Here is a 14,920-nt window from a genome sequence, read left to right as displayed (position 1 = left end):
CAGAGTAGGTGCTGAGAAAATAAAATATGACTAGAAGCCACATAGAGTACAAAGAACAGAAAATAATTTTACACAAAAGACTGGAAAGGTGGTTGTGGTGGGTGGGGAGAAGACACACTGAGTGGAATACTCAAAAACACAAGGGTAGCCATGAGCTGAGGCTTGTTTACACATCTCTTATTCTAGGATGAAGCCTAGGAGAACAGCAGGTATGTACCTTCTGTAAAGGCTGTGGTGGTAGCACTTTCATGAATCAAGTGGATGTTAAAAATGGCTGCAAAAATAAGTACAGCCAAAGTAAAAATGTTGTCTGGAGGTAAATAAATATTTTCTCTTACTCTTTGTTGTTTCTACTGTAGACGGAACATCTATTTGGTATTCCTCACAAAGCCACAAAAGACATTTTCTAACTTGTCTGTTAGTGTAAATCCTTGTGAAGATAACCTCAAATACTGTATGACATGACCAGTACATCTGACAAATAGACCTCCCATTTATGGATGCCTAAATAAAGACTTAGATTTCTAGCGTTAAACACGTAAGCAAGGACCTTTCCAATCTTCATTTGTTTGGGTGGAATTCAACATACAGTGAAGCAGTCTAAAGAAAGTATGCCACTGAAGTTACACTTAAAACCACATAAATGCAACTCAAAATGAAAACATTTGGGGGAAAAGGTTTTACAGGCTCACATTAAAATCAATATCCTTTTTTCTTCTGAGTTCAAGATTACCCACTCTCCTCCCCACATCCAGACACAAGAGAGTTTTGTCTTCCTTTATGCAAATGGTTTTGTTATTTACCTTGGGAGTCCACCATCTCGCTTTCTTCCTCTAGAAAATTCATCAGTTTACCATATAGGATTTGCTCCTCAAATTTCACAGGATCTTTTGGGGGAAAATAAATAAATAAATAAATCAGCAAGATATCTATTGTTTCTTTGTTTCTTCCAGTAGTATTTCATGGCATATTATTTTGAACCATAAATAAACATATACAAATACAAAAGAAACCCTTTGAAACACAAAGATTAGTTTTTATAGTGATAGTTTCATTGCAGAGCTGTCATTTTCTTCTGAATCATGACAGAGTTTAAAGTAAAAAAATATTTAATTGCACAGTTTTCAAGGGTGATCAATATTATATCTTGGTCCGTACTGAAACCTAATTTTTCTAATTCTGCTAATAAACTAGATGAAATTACTAGCTATATTCAAATTACCAGATGGATTCTATTTGATTCATAATAAAAATCAAAGTACCCCATTTCTTCTCTAATATGATTTTGGATATTTATTAAAAAATTTACCTTGCTGTCCATAAAGATAACATTTCTAGTGTGAGAAGACTTTACAATAGGCTGTGGTATTACAATATGTTGCAGGTCTGTCATTCAAATTCCCAATAACATCTACAGATTTTTAAACAGAGCAAGGGTCACACACACGTATGTACCTTTTTCCATGAGACCTAAAATCACTTCAAATGTCTATATTTAAGAGAGAAATGACCAGCTGAGACTATCCATGTCACCCAGACTCTGGCTCTCTAAGTCATCAGTGAAAGTAGGCTGGTAGAAGACTAAAGTGTACCTAAGGTAGGTGAACTGTAATCTACAAATTACATAGGGTGACTCTTTTTAAATGAAATGTTCACTTGAGGGTAGAGGAGGAAAGGCAAACCCATAATGGGGGGTTGTTTCTTCTCAGGGCATTATCAACTCAAATTTCCAGAACAAGTTTTATTTATCAAGTATAGAAAAGATAATTGCTAATATCTCAATTTTGACAGAAAAAAAATCCATTAAAGAAGCCCCCTATGACCTCATTGAAATTGTACTTAACATTGTACAAGATTTGTGAAGATTTGTATTTTACTGGCTATTCTCTTTGGTTCTGACTAGGTTAAGTCATAAGAGCTATGTAACTTTAAAGTGTGCACAGAATTCTTCATCTTGTTCTGCTTCTGTCTCTTGTTAGTGGCCACTTATGGCTAGATGGAAAGAGAAGGCAATTGCATGTGGTCTCCAATCAGACGATCACCATCTAGGACCAGATTACAGTTCTGACTATCCTTTTTAAACTCTGTCCAATACATACAAATGCAGTTCCACTTATTTGACGCTTCTACAAGGAAAAGACGGAAACCGGGCGTAGAACTATTTGTGAATATATGGGATAGTGAGTTGTTGAGATGTCTGGCATCAGATTAAGGGATGGACAAATTCACAGAATGACCATGAAACTGACATTATGACATCCCCACACTAACTTCACTGGCTCCACTTTGATTTAGTTATCCTACAAAATTTAGGAGGAAACCATGGAGAATTCTACATTTTGTAAAAGACATTATTACAGGGGAAAAAAAAAATAAAAATAAAAATAAAAAGATATTATGCACACATACTCCAAATAGCTAGGTATTTTAGGGCTTTAGATAAATTCTAGTGAAGCTCTGTTTTGTTTCTGAAGAACCATACTGTTTTTCTGCCCAATACCAAAATGGACTATACAAGAGAATGCAAAGAAAAATTCACCTGAAACTGCAGTGTCTTGCCTTCAACATGCAGTCCAAAAGGTTCTAGGTAAAACATGACTAACAGAAGATAAGAAAATATAAATAAGTAGAAAGAACAGAATTCTCCACAGCATACTACAGCTTCAAATATTAAGAGAAAGGTGGGGTGGTAATCTGTAATGGAATGTCACATTTGTGACATGCAGGTATGCATTATTTCTCTCAGAGAAATGCTTCCATCCAACCTGCAACCTACCACTGTCCTTGGCAGAGATGTTAGTCACTATAACATTTTAATTGCTCTAGCTGTTCTGCAGATCTCAACACAGCCAACCTGAGGCCAGCACCATCCCTAACAAGCTTGCAACAAAGAGGCCTTTCCCCAACCTCTGAGTGAGAGTTTTGCCAAGGAAGAAAAAGGAAGAGCACCAAAGGACAGCCATGCAAAGACCTCAAGTCTGGTCTGATATGCAAGTGCCTAAACCTAACTCTTCCTCCACCACCCACAACTGGATGGACTTAGAGCTTTCATTTTTTCCAAATTATAATTAAAAAAAAAAAAAAAGAAAAGAAAAGAAAAAAACTTTTAATTCTCTGGATATGAAGCAAATCATGACTCATGATGCCTATTCATAAGATGAACCAAAGCAGTATTGACAAGAAAAATTCTTTCACTTAAAAACTCTGAGACAGAAGTTGACTTCTAAGGTATGTCATTGTCCTACACAAGTAATGGGGAAATTAGAGTTGTATGTGATTTGCCCTTGATAAACCTAAAATCATCATCTTTTTTTCACCAGTACACAGAAATTCAAATTACTGATGTGTACTAGAGCCTGCTTTTTTTTTTTTTCTCAGTTACATGTTTTTGCCTCCAAAATTTAAATCTTGATATCTACTCAGAATAAAAAATGTCACGAGTTCCAAAGTGAACTATTTTGAGATATTGCAGTAGACAAATTTTCAGACCTACACTTTTTTTTTTCTACATTTGACTACAACTGTGTCTCTAGAGAGGTTCTGCAGTAGAAATAATTACAAGGATTGAAAAAGTGAACGGCCGGGAAGGTAACAATGTGGAAATCAGTCTTGCGTGCTATCAGGTTGTTTAACAGGAGCTGGGCCAAAACATTCTGTGCACAGCTAAGAACTTCATTACCATGATAATGTTCTTACTTAAGTCCATGCAAATTCGGGCAGGCCCGTTCCCACCCTTTTTATTTAAAAGCAAAGGAGAATTTCCTCAGCTCAGAGCAAAAGACAATACCTCCTAGTTAATCTCTCTCATACCTAGGCATAACTTCTGTTCTCCCCATACCGCAGAGCCACACCCTCCTACTCCTTGTACCCACAGACAACAAAGCTGAGTATCTTGGCTAAACTGGTGAAAAGAAAACCAAAAGAGGCCTCCTGTTACGCTGAGAACTGTTACAGACCCTGGGGTTTCTCTTCTGTTAGGCAAGCAGACGTTCAACTTAATGACAAAATTGTTCTCAAACAAGGACTTTGGGATGCAAAAAAGCTGGACTAACTAGGTTAATTAAAGAGAACACAGGGTAGACAGTTTTCTTGGAGTGTGCTTCATTGTTATTGCTATAATAAGCTGAGTGAATACAGCACAGCCTCAGTTTTACCAGCTCACTGTCCTTGATCAAAGACTATGTATACTGCCTATCATGTCCAGAGCAGGTAAGACTTATAATTTAAATTGTAAACTTCAATATTTAAATGAAACTGCATATGTGATCTTTGTCACCTAATTTTCATAAATGGAAAAGAATATTCTGACACCAAAATTACATACTTAATTCTGCCTCACCTTCTTCACTGACCTCCATCCCACACTGCCTTGGGTTTATTTCCTCATCCATCAGCAGGTCAAAGTAATTTCTGCTGTATTCATTTCCTGTGGAAAGCACATGAAGTAAGGGTCAGTGATTATTAGAAGCACATGAACCAAAATGTTAATTTTGAAATTGACACCAGCAAGCACAGGGGCATTTCTTGCTACTTTATAAGCTTAATTTTTTTTAACAAGTCTTCTAAGCCTACTAGTACTGCAATTATCATCTTGTGAAAGGTCAGAAAAGGTAGTTCTGGAAACAAGTGTACTTTATGTTACTTTTACTTGGGAACTAATGAAAAAAATTCTCAAGTTTAGATGATTGAATGATAAGAAAAAAATATAAATATCCAACATCCCCAACATAAGCCAAATTATTCTTGAAACACATTTTATAAATGAATTACCGATGCTGCAGACAAATTTGTGTTTCACAGCTGACCCCTCCAATTTCATCAGTTTTAAATTTCACCACTGAGGTTTCAACGTCTGGTGCATCTTTAATACTGTATTCAACCAGAGAAGTGTTTAATTACAGAGGAGATACTAGAATACTGCCTCATTAATCTGAACAGCAATTATATTCAGTTGGGCTAGGTAGATAATCCAAGATTTTGATGGAATAAAAATGCTCATTTTAGCACTTTCCATTTCAACAGCTAGTTGTATCCATTCTTCAGAAACTAATCAAGTTCACACACACACAAAAAAAAAAGTATTTTGTTAGACTTATCAAGGAATAATGCAGCATCTAGTTGCCTGGAGGAACTCCAAGTGCCATCAGCCCAAAGAAATCTTTTTACACAAGGGGGATGGGGAGATTTTTTTTTCTCTCAAAATATGTCCTTCCTTCAGAAAAAGTACTACTCGACTAAAACCACTCTTACATTCATTGAGTTTGTGAACACAGTAAATTATTATTAAACAGAGGAAAAAATAAAATAGTTAAGACTATAACAAATTGTAAAATTGCTTGAGCAGGCACAAATCTATATCCTAGAAAGTACATAAGAACTAAATGTGTGAGGGGGTTAATTTATCCAAGACACACTATAGTAGTCAACAGTATATTTGGTTTAGGATCAAAAATAATCTGAACAGCAGCTCCTTCTCAGAGACTAAATGAAACTTTGATATGAAACTAGGTTTAATTTATATTTCTGGACTGGCACATTTTGACTGTCAGTCTCTGTTCTTTCAATGTAGTAAGTACAAGAACTGAAAATTTGCTTTACCTTGAGGTCTCAATAAAGAAAAAATAAATGAGTTTCATTTTTGTTACTTTATCTGTCAACAACTACTAGGCTAGTATGAATCTTGGCAGTATGTAATCAAAGTCTTATGTACTGCAATAACAGAGCCATTCTACCTTATTCACTGTAATTGTTTTTCTCTTGCACAAAATACCGTGATGTTATATGAACACCCTTTCACATGTTGGTAAAATAATTCACCCATGTGCTAAAGAAGAAAATTATGATGCATCTCTCTATTCAGTTAATTCATAGCTATAAATGTAAATAGTTATACGTTGCAACCATATAAGCAATATGCAGTTAGCACATAGGGCTTCTGTATGGTCTTAGTACCACAATAACTATTACTGAATTTTAATACCCTGTGTTCTTTATCCCTTGGGTTTAGTATTAAACTCTGAGGAGAAGACTTGCAGAACTCTTCTGGACAGAATAACTGGCATTTAGGAGGAAGTGTCATGTTATATTTGAGTCTACAAGGCATGGAAACCATTATTCTAAAAAGAGATACACTGACAAAAACATTAAACAGATTGCTCTTTGGTCCTCTTCAAAAAAAAAAAAAAAAAAATTCACTTCTTAGAAGTGAGTACGAAACACTTCATCCATGGCTACAGCTCTGTGAGAACCACACACAACTGGAGATACTAAATTGTGCAGAAGTAAAAAGAACAACCAGGTTTGATGTCTCCATAGCAATGTACTGCTTTTTTAATTTTATTTTAATTTAAAACTCACATAGGTAGAATGAATACTAAATGTCAGAATCACCTCCTTATGATGATTTTAAAGAGAACAAGACATTTTAAAATATAGAACACCACAGAAGACTTGCAGAGAGGCTTTCTGAAGAGAAGTAATCTCTGCAAACCTTAGATCGCTGCTCTTGTCCTGTTGCTTTTTTTTTGTTTTGTTTTGTTTTGTTTTTCCTCCCAGCTCAACATACCCTGAGAACTGAACCACACAGTTACAGGTAGGATATGCAGCTCTGGACTCAGCTGATCCTCAGGTATGGAAGGGGTAGAGGGAGTTAACTTTAGATTTAAAATACAAAATTATCAATTTTAGTCAACATAACATACTGCCCAAAGCATTTTACTAATAACATTTTGTGAGCATGTGAATGAATTACTAATCATTTCATGTTTGCTTTTGGAAATATTTGAAAGTGTATAACATGTAAATTAACAGTCCACTAAGGAATTCACATTACTCTACTTCACGGTATAAACACAGTAAAGCAAATGTTAATACAGAGCTTGCTTGCAGGTATTTTGAACAGCAATGTACAGCTTAGTGCTTTCAGACAGCAAGTTACTTGGAATATCTCCTCCTGTGAAGATCTAGTCAACTTTGGATACGTGGGTCTTTTCTTTGAACCAGATGTTCACTCAACCCAGTAACTCAATTTGAAGCCCTATTCACTCCCTCAAAATTATGTTACCTTGTGGAAAACACAATGAATGATTCAGGAAATCAGAACTGAAGAACAAAACAAGAATAATCTATAAATTCAAATAAAACTGGAAAGAAAGGTGTTGGCACTACAGTGACCAGGTGGGAATTTATACAGTTTAATTATGGGAAGAGGAGTTGCTAATAAAATTATCGTAATCCTCAGATGCAGCCCAGGGGACTACATACATTTTACTAAGACTGTATGAAACTCTAAGACGGATTTTAAGCTAAGATGTCTGTAATCAATTATACAGTCTACATCCTGAGAATACCACAGAAATGGCATGACTAAGTTACGTTTCTGCAAGGTCTTCTACCCTGCAAGGAAATCAAATAGTCTATACCAATAACATATCAAGTGTACAAAAAGAAATTTCAATGACGGACAATTTTTCCATTGTCCCTCATATTGTATTATTGATCTGTGTTTTAAGTTTAACAACAAAACTACATTGGAGTGGTTGAGCTTCTCCTAACCAAAGTAAAAATAAAGGAATTACTAATAACCAAGTGGCTGATTAATAAAAGCTTAAGTAAGCTTTCTCAGATGCTTGTTTTCAGAGTGATGCTTGGGACAAAAGCAAAAATTTTTGCATAGATCAAATTTTGTTATAAAACAGTGCACAGATTATGATCTCAGCCAACTTGCCTTAATGAGTTTCAGCTCTCCCTTTTCAGGTAGCTGTGTGGTCAACAGAGCTCTCTACCAATAACTTGGCAAAACATTAGTGGGGTTGTTTATAAGGAAACTCTTAAAAATCTTTTGAATAAGTTGGGGGCATCTTAGAAGATGAATTCCAGTATGAGAAACCATTTTACCTAAAGTGCACTTGAAACACAATGATGAAGCTATGCAGATACACTTTAAGCAGACCAAGTATAAGATTCTGTATTTGCATATTTCCTGGTTTCTTTAGAAGAACAATATGCATCTGTGTGAACCAAAGCAGTGTCCTGGGGTCAAACCTGAATACCCTCTAAGAGAGGTGCCTAACTCAACTTGACCAGCAAGAGCTAAGGTTTGGAATCAGGAGAAAATGGAAAGAAGGGTTCCACCTCCCACATTTCTCTTTGTTTCACTTCATTTATTTGCATTTTTAGAAAAAAAAAAGTCTAAAGAATAAGTCAAAATCAAGTATAGTATAAGAGAGTATAAGAAAGAAGCCCCCTCTAAAAATTAAAAAGTGAAGATGTGAAGAAAAAAAAAAAAAAGAATTTAAAAGCTCTTGAATGATTTAAAACTGGAAAATAATTAAGGAAAGTTTGAAACTTTTATAAGAAAACGTTATGAGGATTATTCCAAAATTTTGTGTTATATCTACTCACATCTAAATGTTAGGAAGTTTTAAAAAAAATAATAATAATTTTGAATAACAGTGATTGACATGTAATCCACAAAACAACAGTAATTCTCTGTGAAGTTACCTCCACTTCAGCTTGTGGCCATTACAAATGCCTTTACTGAAATTTATATAAGCCAATCTATGTCACGTATAAAAGCCAAACAGCTTGGATAACATAAGTTACTTTATCATATTTATATCTAAAATAGTCATCTGTAGGTATAGATATTATTCATATTATTCTAGATGCAGATCTAAAATAAGATTCCTGCAAAGCATTGCAGATTATTACCAAATACATCAGAAGGTGGACAGTTTTACACAGAACTTCACATTTTAATGAGTACTAGGAAGAATTCAATGAAAAATTGGGCTTTAACGGCCTCCTCAAATTCAAGACCATGAAGCAAGAGCCTGGACTGTAGATTACATCTTGAAAACACAGCTTGTTAAGATACTATCATCAACAGTTGACTTTTCAATTTTTAAAACGTTTTAAAGGTATCATATGTAATTTTTCTTATCCTCAGTAGAGACCATAGGTAATGAGTAAACCACATAACTGTGTCTGATGTTTATATTGCAAGTCTTGAATAAACTCACTTGTCAGTTTTGACAGGATGCTGGCAAAGCGTCTGCGCACAAACCTAAGCAGCATGCCCAGCACTTGGAAAACACCATAGTCATCTCACTCATCTTTCTTTCCATGACTCTACTCCAAGAAGACTTACCACATATATCTCTATGCAGACATACAGCATTAATTAGACCTTTTTTTTTTTTTTTTTTTTTTTTTTTTCAGAGAGTCCTGTGCCAAGGAACACCAGTGTGAGACCTGGGGAAATGTTGCCAATTGAAGACATGAATAAAGATTTACGGATGATGATAGAGCTCATTTAGGAATGATATTAGCTAACGTGACACGTTAATTGGGAAAATGGATACAGAGTGCTACCAGGTAAGCAGGCTCAGCTGGTTCCAGCAAGGGAACCTGCAGAAAGCAGTAAGAAGTTTGAGGGTCCTACAGCCCTACTACAAAGCAAATAATTCCCAAGGACAATCTGTTAGCTTTAAAATATATATTTAGTCACCTTCTAAAAGAGTATTTCCCAATTATAAAATGCATCCATTCTTCACAATTCTTCTCCCCATACCTTTCACAAATTTAATTTTAGCACATAACTTAGATGAGTGGTATAGTATCCTTGTTGAAATTGCATGCAATGGATCACGTTTTGCACACTACATTACACCTTGTGCAGTTCTGCTGATTTAAATGGGATTACACATTGGGTAATTCAACGCAAAATTACTTCCAATGACAACTCTTTTTATTCCTATGCATACATGGTGATCCATCATGCCCTGCATACTGGGTTTGGCATTTCCATTTCAAGTCCCTGTTGAAATCAGAAAGCATGGAACCACATACACACAACTTGAATTATTAGATATCAACTTTTTGTTGTTGCTTCAGAAAAAAAGTGTATGTTTTTAATTCGTATTTCTGGTTCCATCCTTTATGAAAATATTTTTTCAATGCAAACGCCAGTGTCACAAGCTCCCATTTTCTTTACATGCAAATAAACATGAATTCCTAGCAGTTGAGTTTTTTCATCTGTGCTTACTGTCTCTCCAGTGGGCATCTAATATCTCTTCAGAATTCAGTTAGATTCTGTTCAAAAAGCCTCAGCTCCCAGTTCTCTTAACAGACTAATTTTGATGCACTTGCTGATATTTTTATTATGAAGTTGATATCCTACATGGCTCCTTCCCAAAGTCTGTTTTGTCTGCATATTGCCAGATTGAGGTTCTCACCCAGTTACGTGCTTGAGCAGGAAAGGTCCTATTTTGCCCTGCCACAGCTGAACTACCTTCAGCAGTAACTCTTCCCTAAGCAAAGGCTTTTCTCTACTTTGGCTTTTGATAAGGAGTACAACAGCTCTATTCTGCAGTGTGATGTTCCCTACAGAGTGCAGGCAGCACCGTGTTAGATACATACAGACTAGCTCCACAGCTAGGAGGTGGTGCAGTAGAGCACTGCGTATAAAACTAATTTGCTCCCAGAAACAGTATATCCATGTTAATTCCATGCTGTACCTATGCTAATTAGAATTGGTTTTAGTTTTCAATTGAACAAGCTTTCTTCCCTCCCCTTCCTCTCCCCCCCCCCCCCCTTTTTAAATGCTGTTAATCTCTGTGGGCAAATGATATGAGATGTTAACAGTGCCTGTTGCAAATAAAATGGTAGAATTAATTAGGACTTTTGACTTTAGGAGATAAGCAAGTTTTGAAAAAAGATTTGTGTATTGGGAGTGATAGGAAAAAATGAACACTTGTCATCTGGAGACAATTCAACTTGAATCATAAACATTTATGGTCAGACTGCCTCTAGACTTTGCACAAGTATGCAGGATACAGAAGACAACTAGCTTTTCTTTCATCTCGTATGCAAAAGCCATGGAGTATCATGGTATCTGAAGGTCTCTGTACAACCAACTCTGAAGGGGCCAGATGCAAGGCAGATCATGCAATGGGAGGATGCTCGGACAGCACCAAGTCTGGATGCTGCAGCTTGCATGTGTAACTGGCACCCCAGAAAGAACACAGTCTAATTTGTTGTGACATATATTCTCTCTCCATGCGAGGGCTGGAAATTGTATTTATCTTGTAGAAATGTAAACAGTACCATCCCATAGGACTTTTGTCAGGATTAGCTGGACCTGTTCTGTGGCTGTAACAAACACTGAGTAGTACAAACTGCTATAAGCCACTAACCTATTATCTGATCACAGTTACCAAGGATCTGAATGCTGAAAAAGATTTATATTTGTTTTACAAGCCTATGATAAAATGCTAAGTACATATCCCTTTGTTAAGGGATTGCTTGTGACATACATCATCCAGCTGAGGTTGAGCAACTGCCCTCATGTTCTGCCTTCAGCCAAACACAGCACATTCCTGGAAGTTTGGCACAACAGTTAGCTAGAAGATCTTTGCTGGGCAGAGACTTTAGCAAGCCAGTCTGAACATATGTGAACTGTCCCAAGAGTTACGGACTTAAGTCCCTCTGGAAATAAGAGAAAAGCCAATAGGTGCTCACCTTAATATCAGGTGCGTGAGCTCACGTGTTTTGGGTGACCACCAGATTTGGGTGACCTGACCCCAAACCTTTTTCACCGGGAAATTTGCCTATTTGGCCTCCCACTGATATGAAAGCCAATATGAAAAATTCTTGCAAATTCAATGCTTGCTGAGTTGAATAAAGGGAGAAATGGAGAATGAAGAGATGGTTGGATGTAGTCACAAGGAAACTGAGTATTTTCAGGAAAAATAAATGAATTGCACAATTTGGCAAAGATAAGACCACTGCTAGGCAACCTTAATTTCATGAGAAAGAAACAAAAATGATGGTTAGGAGTGATCAAAAAATGTCAGTGTATCATAAAGACAAAATAGGGTAGGACCCACTGTAACCAATTAGCTGGCTGATAATCACAAGATAAATCTCAGTAAATAACCAGCTCCCTTGGATCACTATAATATTTAACAGCAGTACCAGGTCTTCATCACATAAGAGTAAGGATGGAAAGCAGGCAGCAGAATGTTACACAACAACCTATTTCTGAATAATGGTCTACTGATGATGTTAAAATTTGTAATATGGCCCATCATAGAAAATATGACTGTGTGAAGCACAGAACAGCATGACGGAGTGATGGAAGAAGGATCAGAGGTTTCATTTCTATTTCCATCACAGGCCTGCAGGGTGACTGCATCATGCTCTTCCTCAGTTTCCCCACAAGCAAAGCAAGCAGGAGACTTGCACTTTGAGTCCCAAGAGCAGTCCCCACCAATCTAGTATGAAAGGTGAAAAAGCCTCTAATTAAATCTTTTCAGTATTTTTTTCTTCACAATTATCAAAGGCAAAAATCAGTTCACAAACTCTTTCATTTTCAGATAATCTACTGTTATCTGGGGAAAGGAAACGTAAAAGTCAATATAGCTTCAACACACCTGCGAATGAAGGTGTTTAGGGGCCAGATGCAAGCAAGCTGCAATATAATGGGCTGTTTCATCCCTAAAAAGTCTGTGTATTCTGCACATTGTGCCAAATTTCAGGAACATGTTTTCAGGCTGCCTCAAACACAGAGCTGAATATTAACACTTCCTTGCAGTATCCTTAACATGGAAGTGTGTGAGAAGACAACTCAAAAGCAGGTGGACATTTTCCTAGAGAACACTTCCCTCCATCAATTGCTGGCAGAAAAATGGGCTATGACACTTACAAGATGAAGGAAATGATTGCAGCCCTGTAGCTATTATTTGCTGCCTTTGAGGACACAGGTGATGGGTGCGAATACAATGGAAAGGCAATGCCATCTCATGCCCTGCCTCCAAGTACATAGCCTGAAAATCCAGCCTGTTTATGTAGTGTGTTGAACCTGTAATCTGCTAAATGCCGTGATTAAATAATAGTGTGCTTAAGGTTATAACTGCTTTTGCATTCTGCAGTTTAACACCAAGCTTTAGAGTTGCTATTCCACACTGAGTAAGTAACCTAATCTCAGCCTGGTGTCTGAGAACTAAAGGAGAACTTGGTGGTTGTGGAGGGGAGGAAATCCTAAAAGGACGTGTATTTTATTGGCATCTGGGGAAGAAAAGTGGAGAAAAAAATGAATGGAAACAGTTGTAGAGTAAAATACGTTTATTTTACACAGGCTGTGTTGTTGTGTTTGGCAAGCATTTCCCTTCAGGAAACCTGGCATGAAGTGTAGAAAAGGCTGTCGCTTTACAGGCTGAGGTAACAAGCCTTGCATGTACATGTGGTAATCCTCACCTAGGGCAGGAGCTTCCAGGGTGGCGTTAAGCCTTGCCTCCTAGGAACCAGAAGAGATGGGGTAAAGACTTTGGTCTTAAAACATCTCTTGTTAACTCCACAGTGTCTCCTGAGATCTAATGGCAGAAGAAAGGAAGCTGATCGAGTTAGCACCACACTAGATGGGGGTAGTTTTCACATGCATTTTTGCTGCAAGCTGAAATAGAAGCAGCTATGAGGATGGAGCAAAGCAAAGACAGGCAGGTTGAAGGAACAGGTTCCCTGGGCTCTGTTGGACCCAAACCACATGAAGGGCAGTGCTGCAAGAAGGGACAAACTATTCATAACCTAGTCTTCACTTCAGACTGTGAAATACTATCAGTTACTACTACAATCATGTGATGCTACATCTATGTAGTTGGCTTTTCCCTTTCCCTCCTTAATGAAGTATTATTACACTTGGGGATAGGGAAAATTAGCTCAGGAAGTACCAGAAGGTTTAGCTCAATTTTTGGCAGGTTTCTGGACAGGCTTGAAGCTGTTGTTTTATTAACACTCTTGATAAGTTTGAACTGGCCCCTGTGACTGCCAAACAAGTCCTGACATAAGTTAGACTAAGAATAATTTAATGCAAGATTGGACCAGATGATCTGTAGAGGTCTCTTCCAATCTAGACTTTTTTATGATGGCATAAATGGATGATTTTATTTTATTTTTTTTAATAGCTGCATGACTTAGAGGCAGAGCTATGTGAATAACTGGTCTTTTGGTTAACTGGATTAACAGAAGGCTGAGGAGGAATACATACTGCTAGGGGAAAAAATCAACTCTTTTCAACAATTAAAAACTATGATAACACTTAGCTGAATATTAACGTGTTGCATTCAAGGCAAAATGTAACACTTCTGCTCCTTCCACAAATATTATGTTCAGTTAGGTGTTTTTTGTTTGTTTGTTTGTTTGTTTTGTTTTGTTAAACAAAATGCTACTGTGGATGAAATATCAAAAGTATTTAAGAACACATTTCAGGTTTTAAAAAAATAAAAATGTTCCTTTCTTGGAGAAATTATTCATGAATTTCTGAAGAAGTGACTGAAAGCGTGGATAGTCTCCAGTGAGTCCAACTTCATTTTTGCCAGATAGAATATTTCATTAAAAAACAATCAATCCCTTTGTCCACTTAATCACTGTTCTGACAGGCTGGCAAAGGAAAGACAGGGAATTTCTGCTCCATGTAGTCACATGAAAGCTAAATGAACAGACAAACCTAATTTTGCAAGAGGCCATCAGAAGCCATGGGCTCTCCAGTCCTGTGACGATAAAATCTTAACACAACAAAGTTCAGAGTTTTAAAAGCAAATGCCTAAAGTTCAGCTCACGAGCCTGTACTTATGCATTTAAATACCTGTGTTGGTTACTCAAAGGTACTCAGCAAGGAGCATCACTGCTTGGGAGCGTAATCGGAAATGCTAGGTGAGCAGGACATTTCAAAGCCATACCATTTACTCTGGTTCCTTTGTAAAATTCAGGCTTTGGATGCACATTTACATATTCATGGATGCTCACAGTCCACTTGAAGATGATGAGATTACACAGTCCAATACAGTGGTGTTTTCAGTGGGCATTTAGGGAAGATTGAGTCTGACTTCAAGCACTCTTGCTCTTTAAATCTTAGCTAAGA

General features: G+C 36.9%; 1 protein-coding gene across 1 annotated transcript in view; it reads right to left on the bottom strand.

The window, feature by feature from the left end:
• The window catches only part of LOC311432454 (uncharacterized protein), a gene marked incomplete at its 3' end in the record, with an annotated part of 78,822 nt that overhangs the window by 56,160 nt on the left and 7,742 nt on the right, over positions 1–14,920 (bottom strand). Inside the window, exons 5-6 of the mRNA XM_084510904.1 lie at positions 4,340–4,426; positions 804–887 (exon numbers count right to left, since the gene is read on the bottom strand). Coding sequence (XP_084367030.1) covers positions 804–887; positions 4,340–4,426 — 171 coding nt within the window. The remainder of the gene's footprint in view (positions 1–803; positions 888–4,339; positions 4,427–14,920) is intronic.

Source organism: Aythya ferina (genome assembly GCF_964211825.1).
Source record: "Aythya ferina genome assembly, chromosome: 2".
Classification (NCBI taxonomy): Eukaryota; Metazoa; Chordata; class Aves; order Anseriformes; family Anatidae; genus Aythya; species Aythya ferina.
This window is presented reverse-complemented; position numbering and strand designations above follow the sequence as displayed.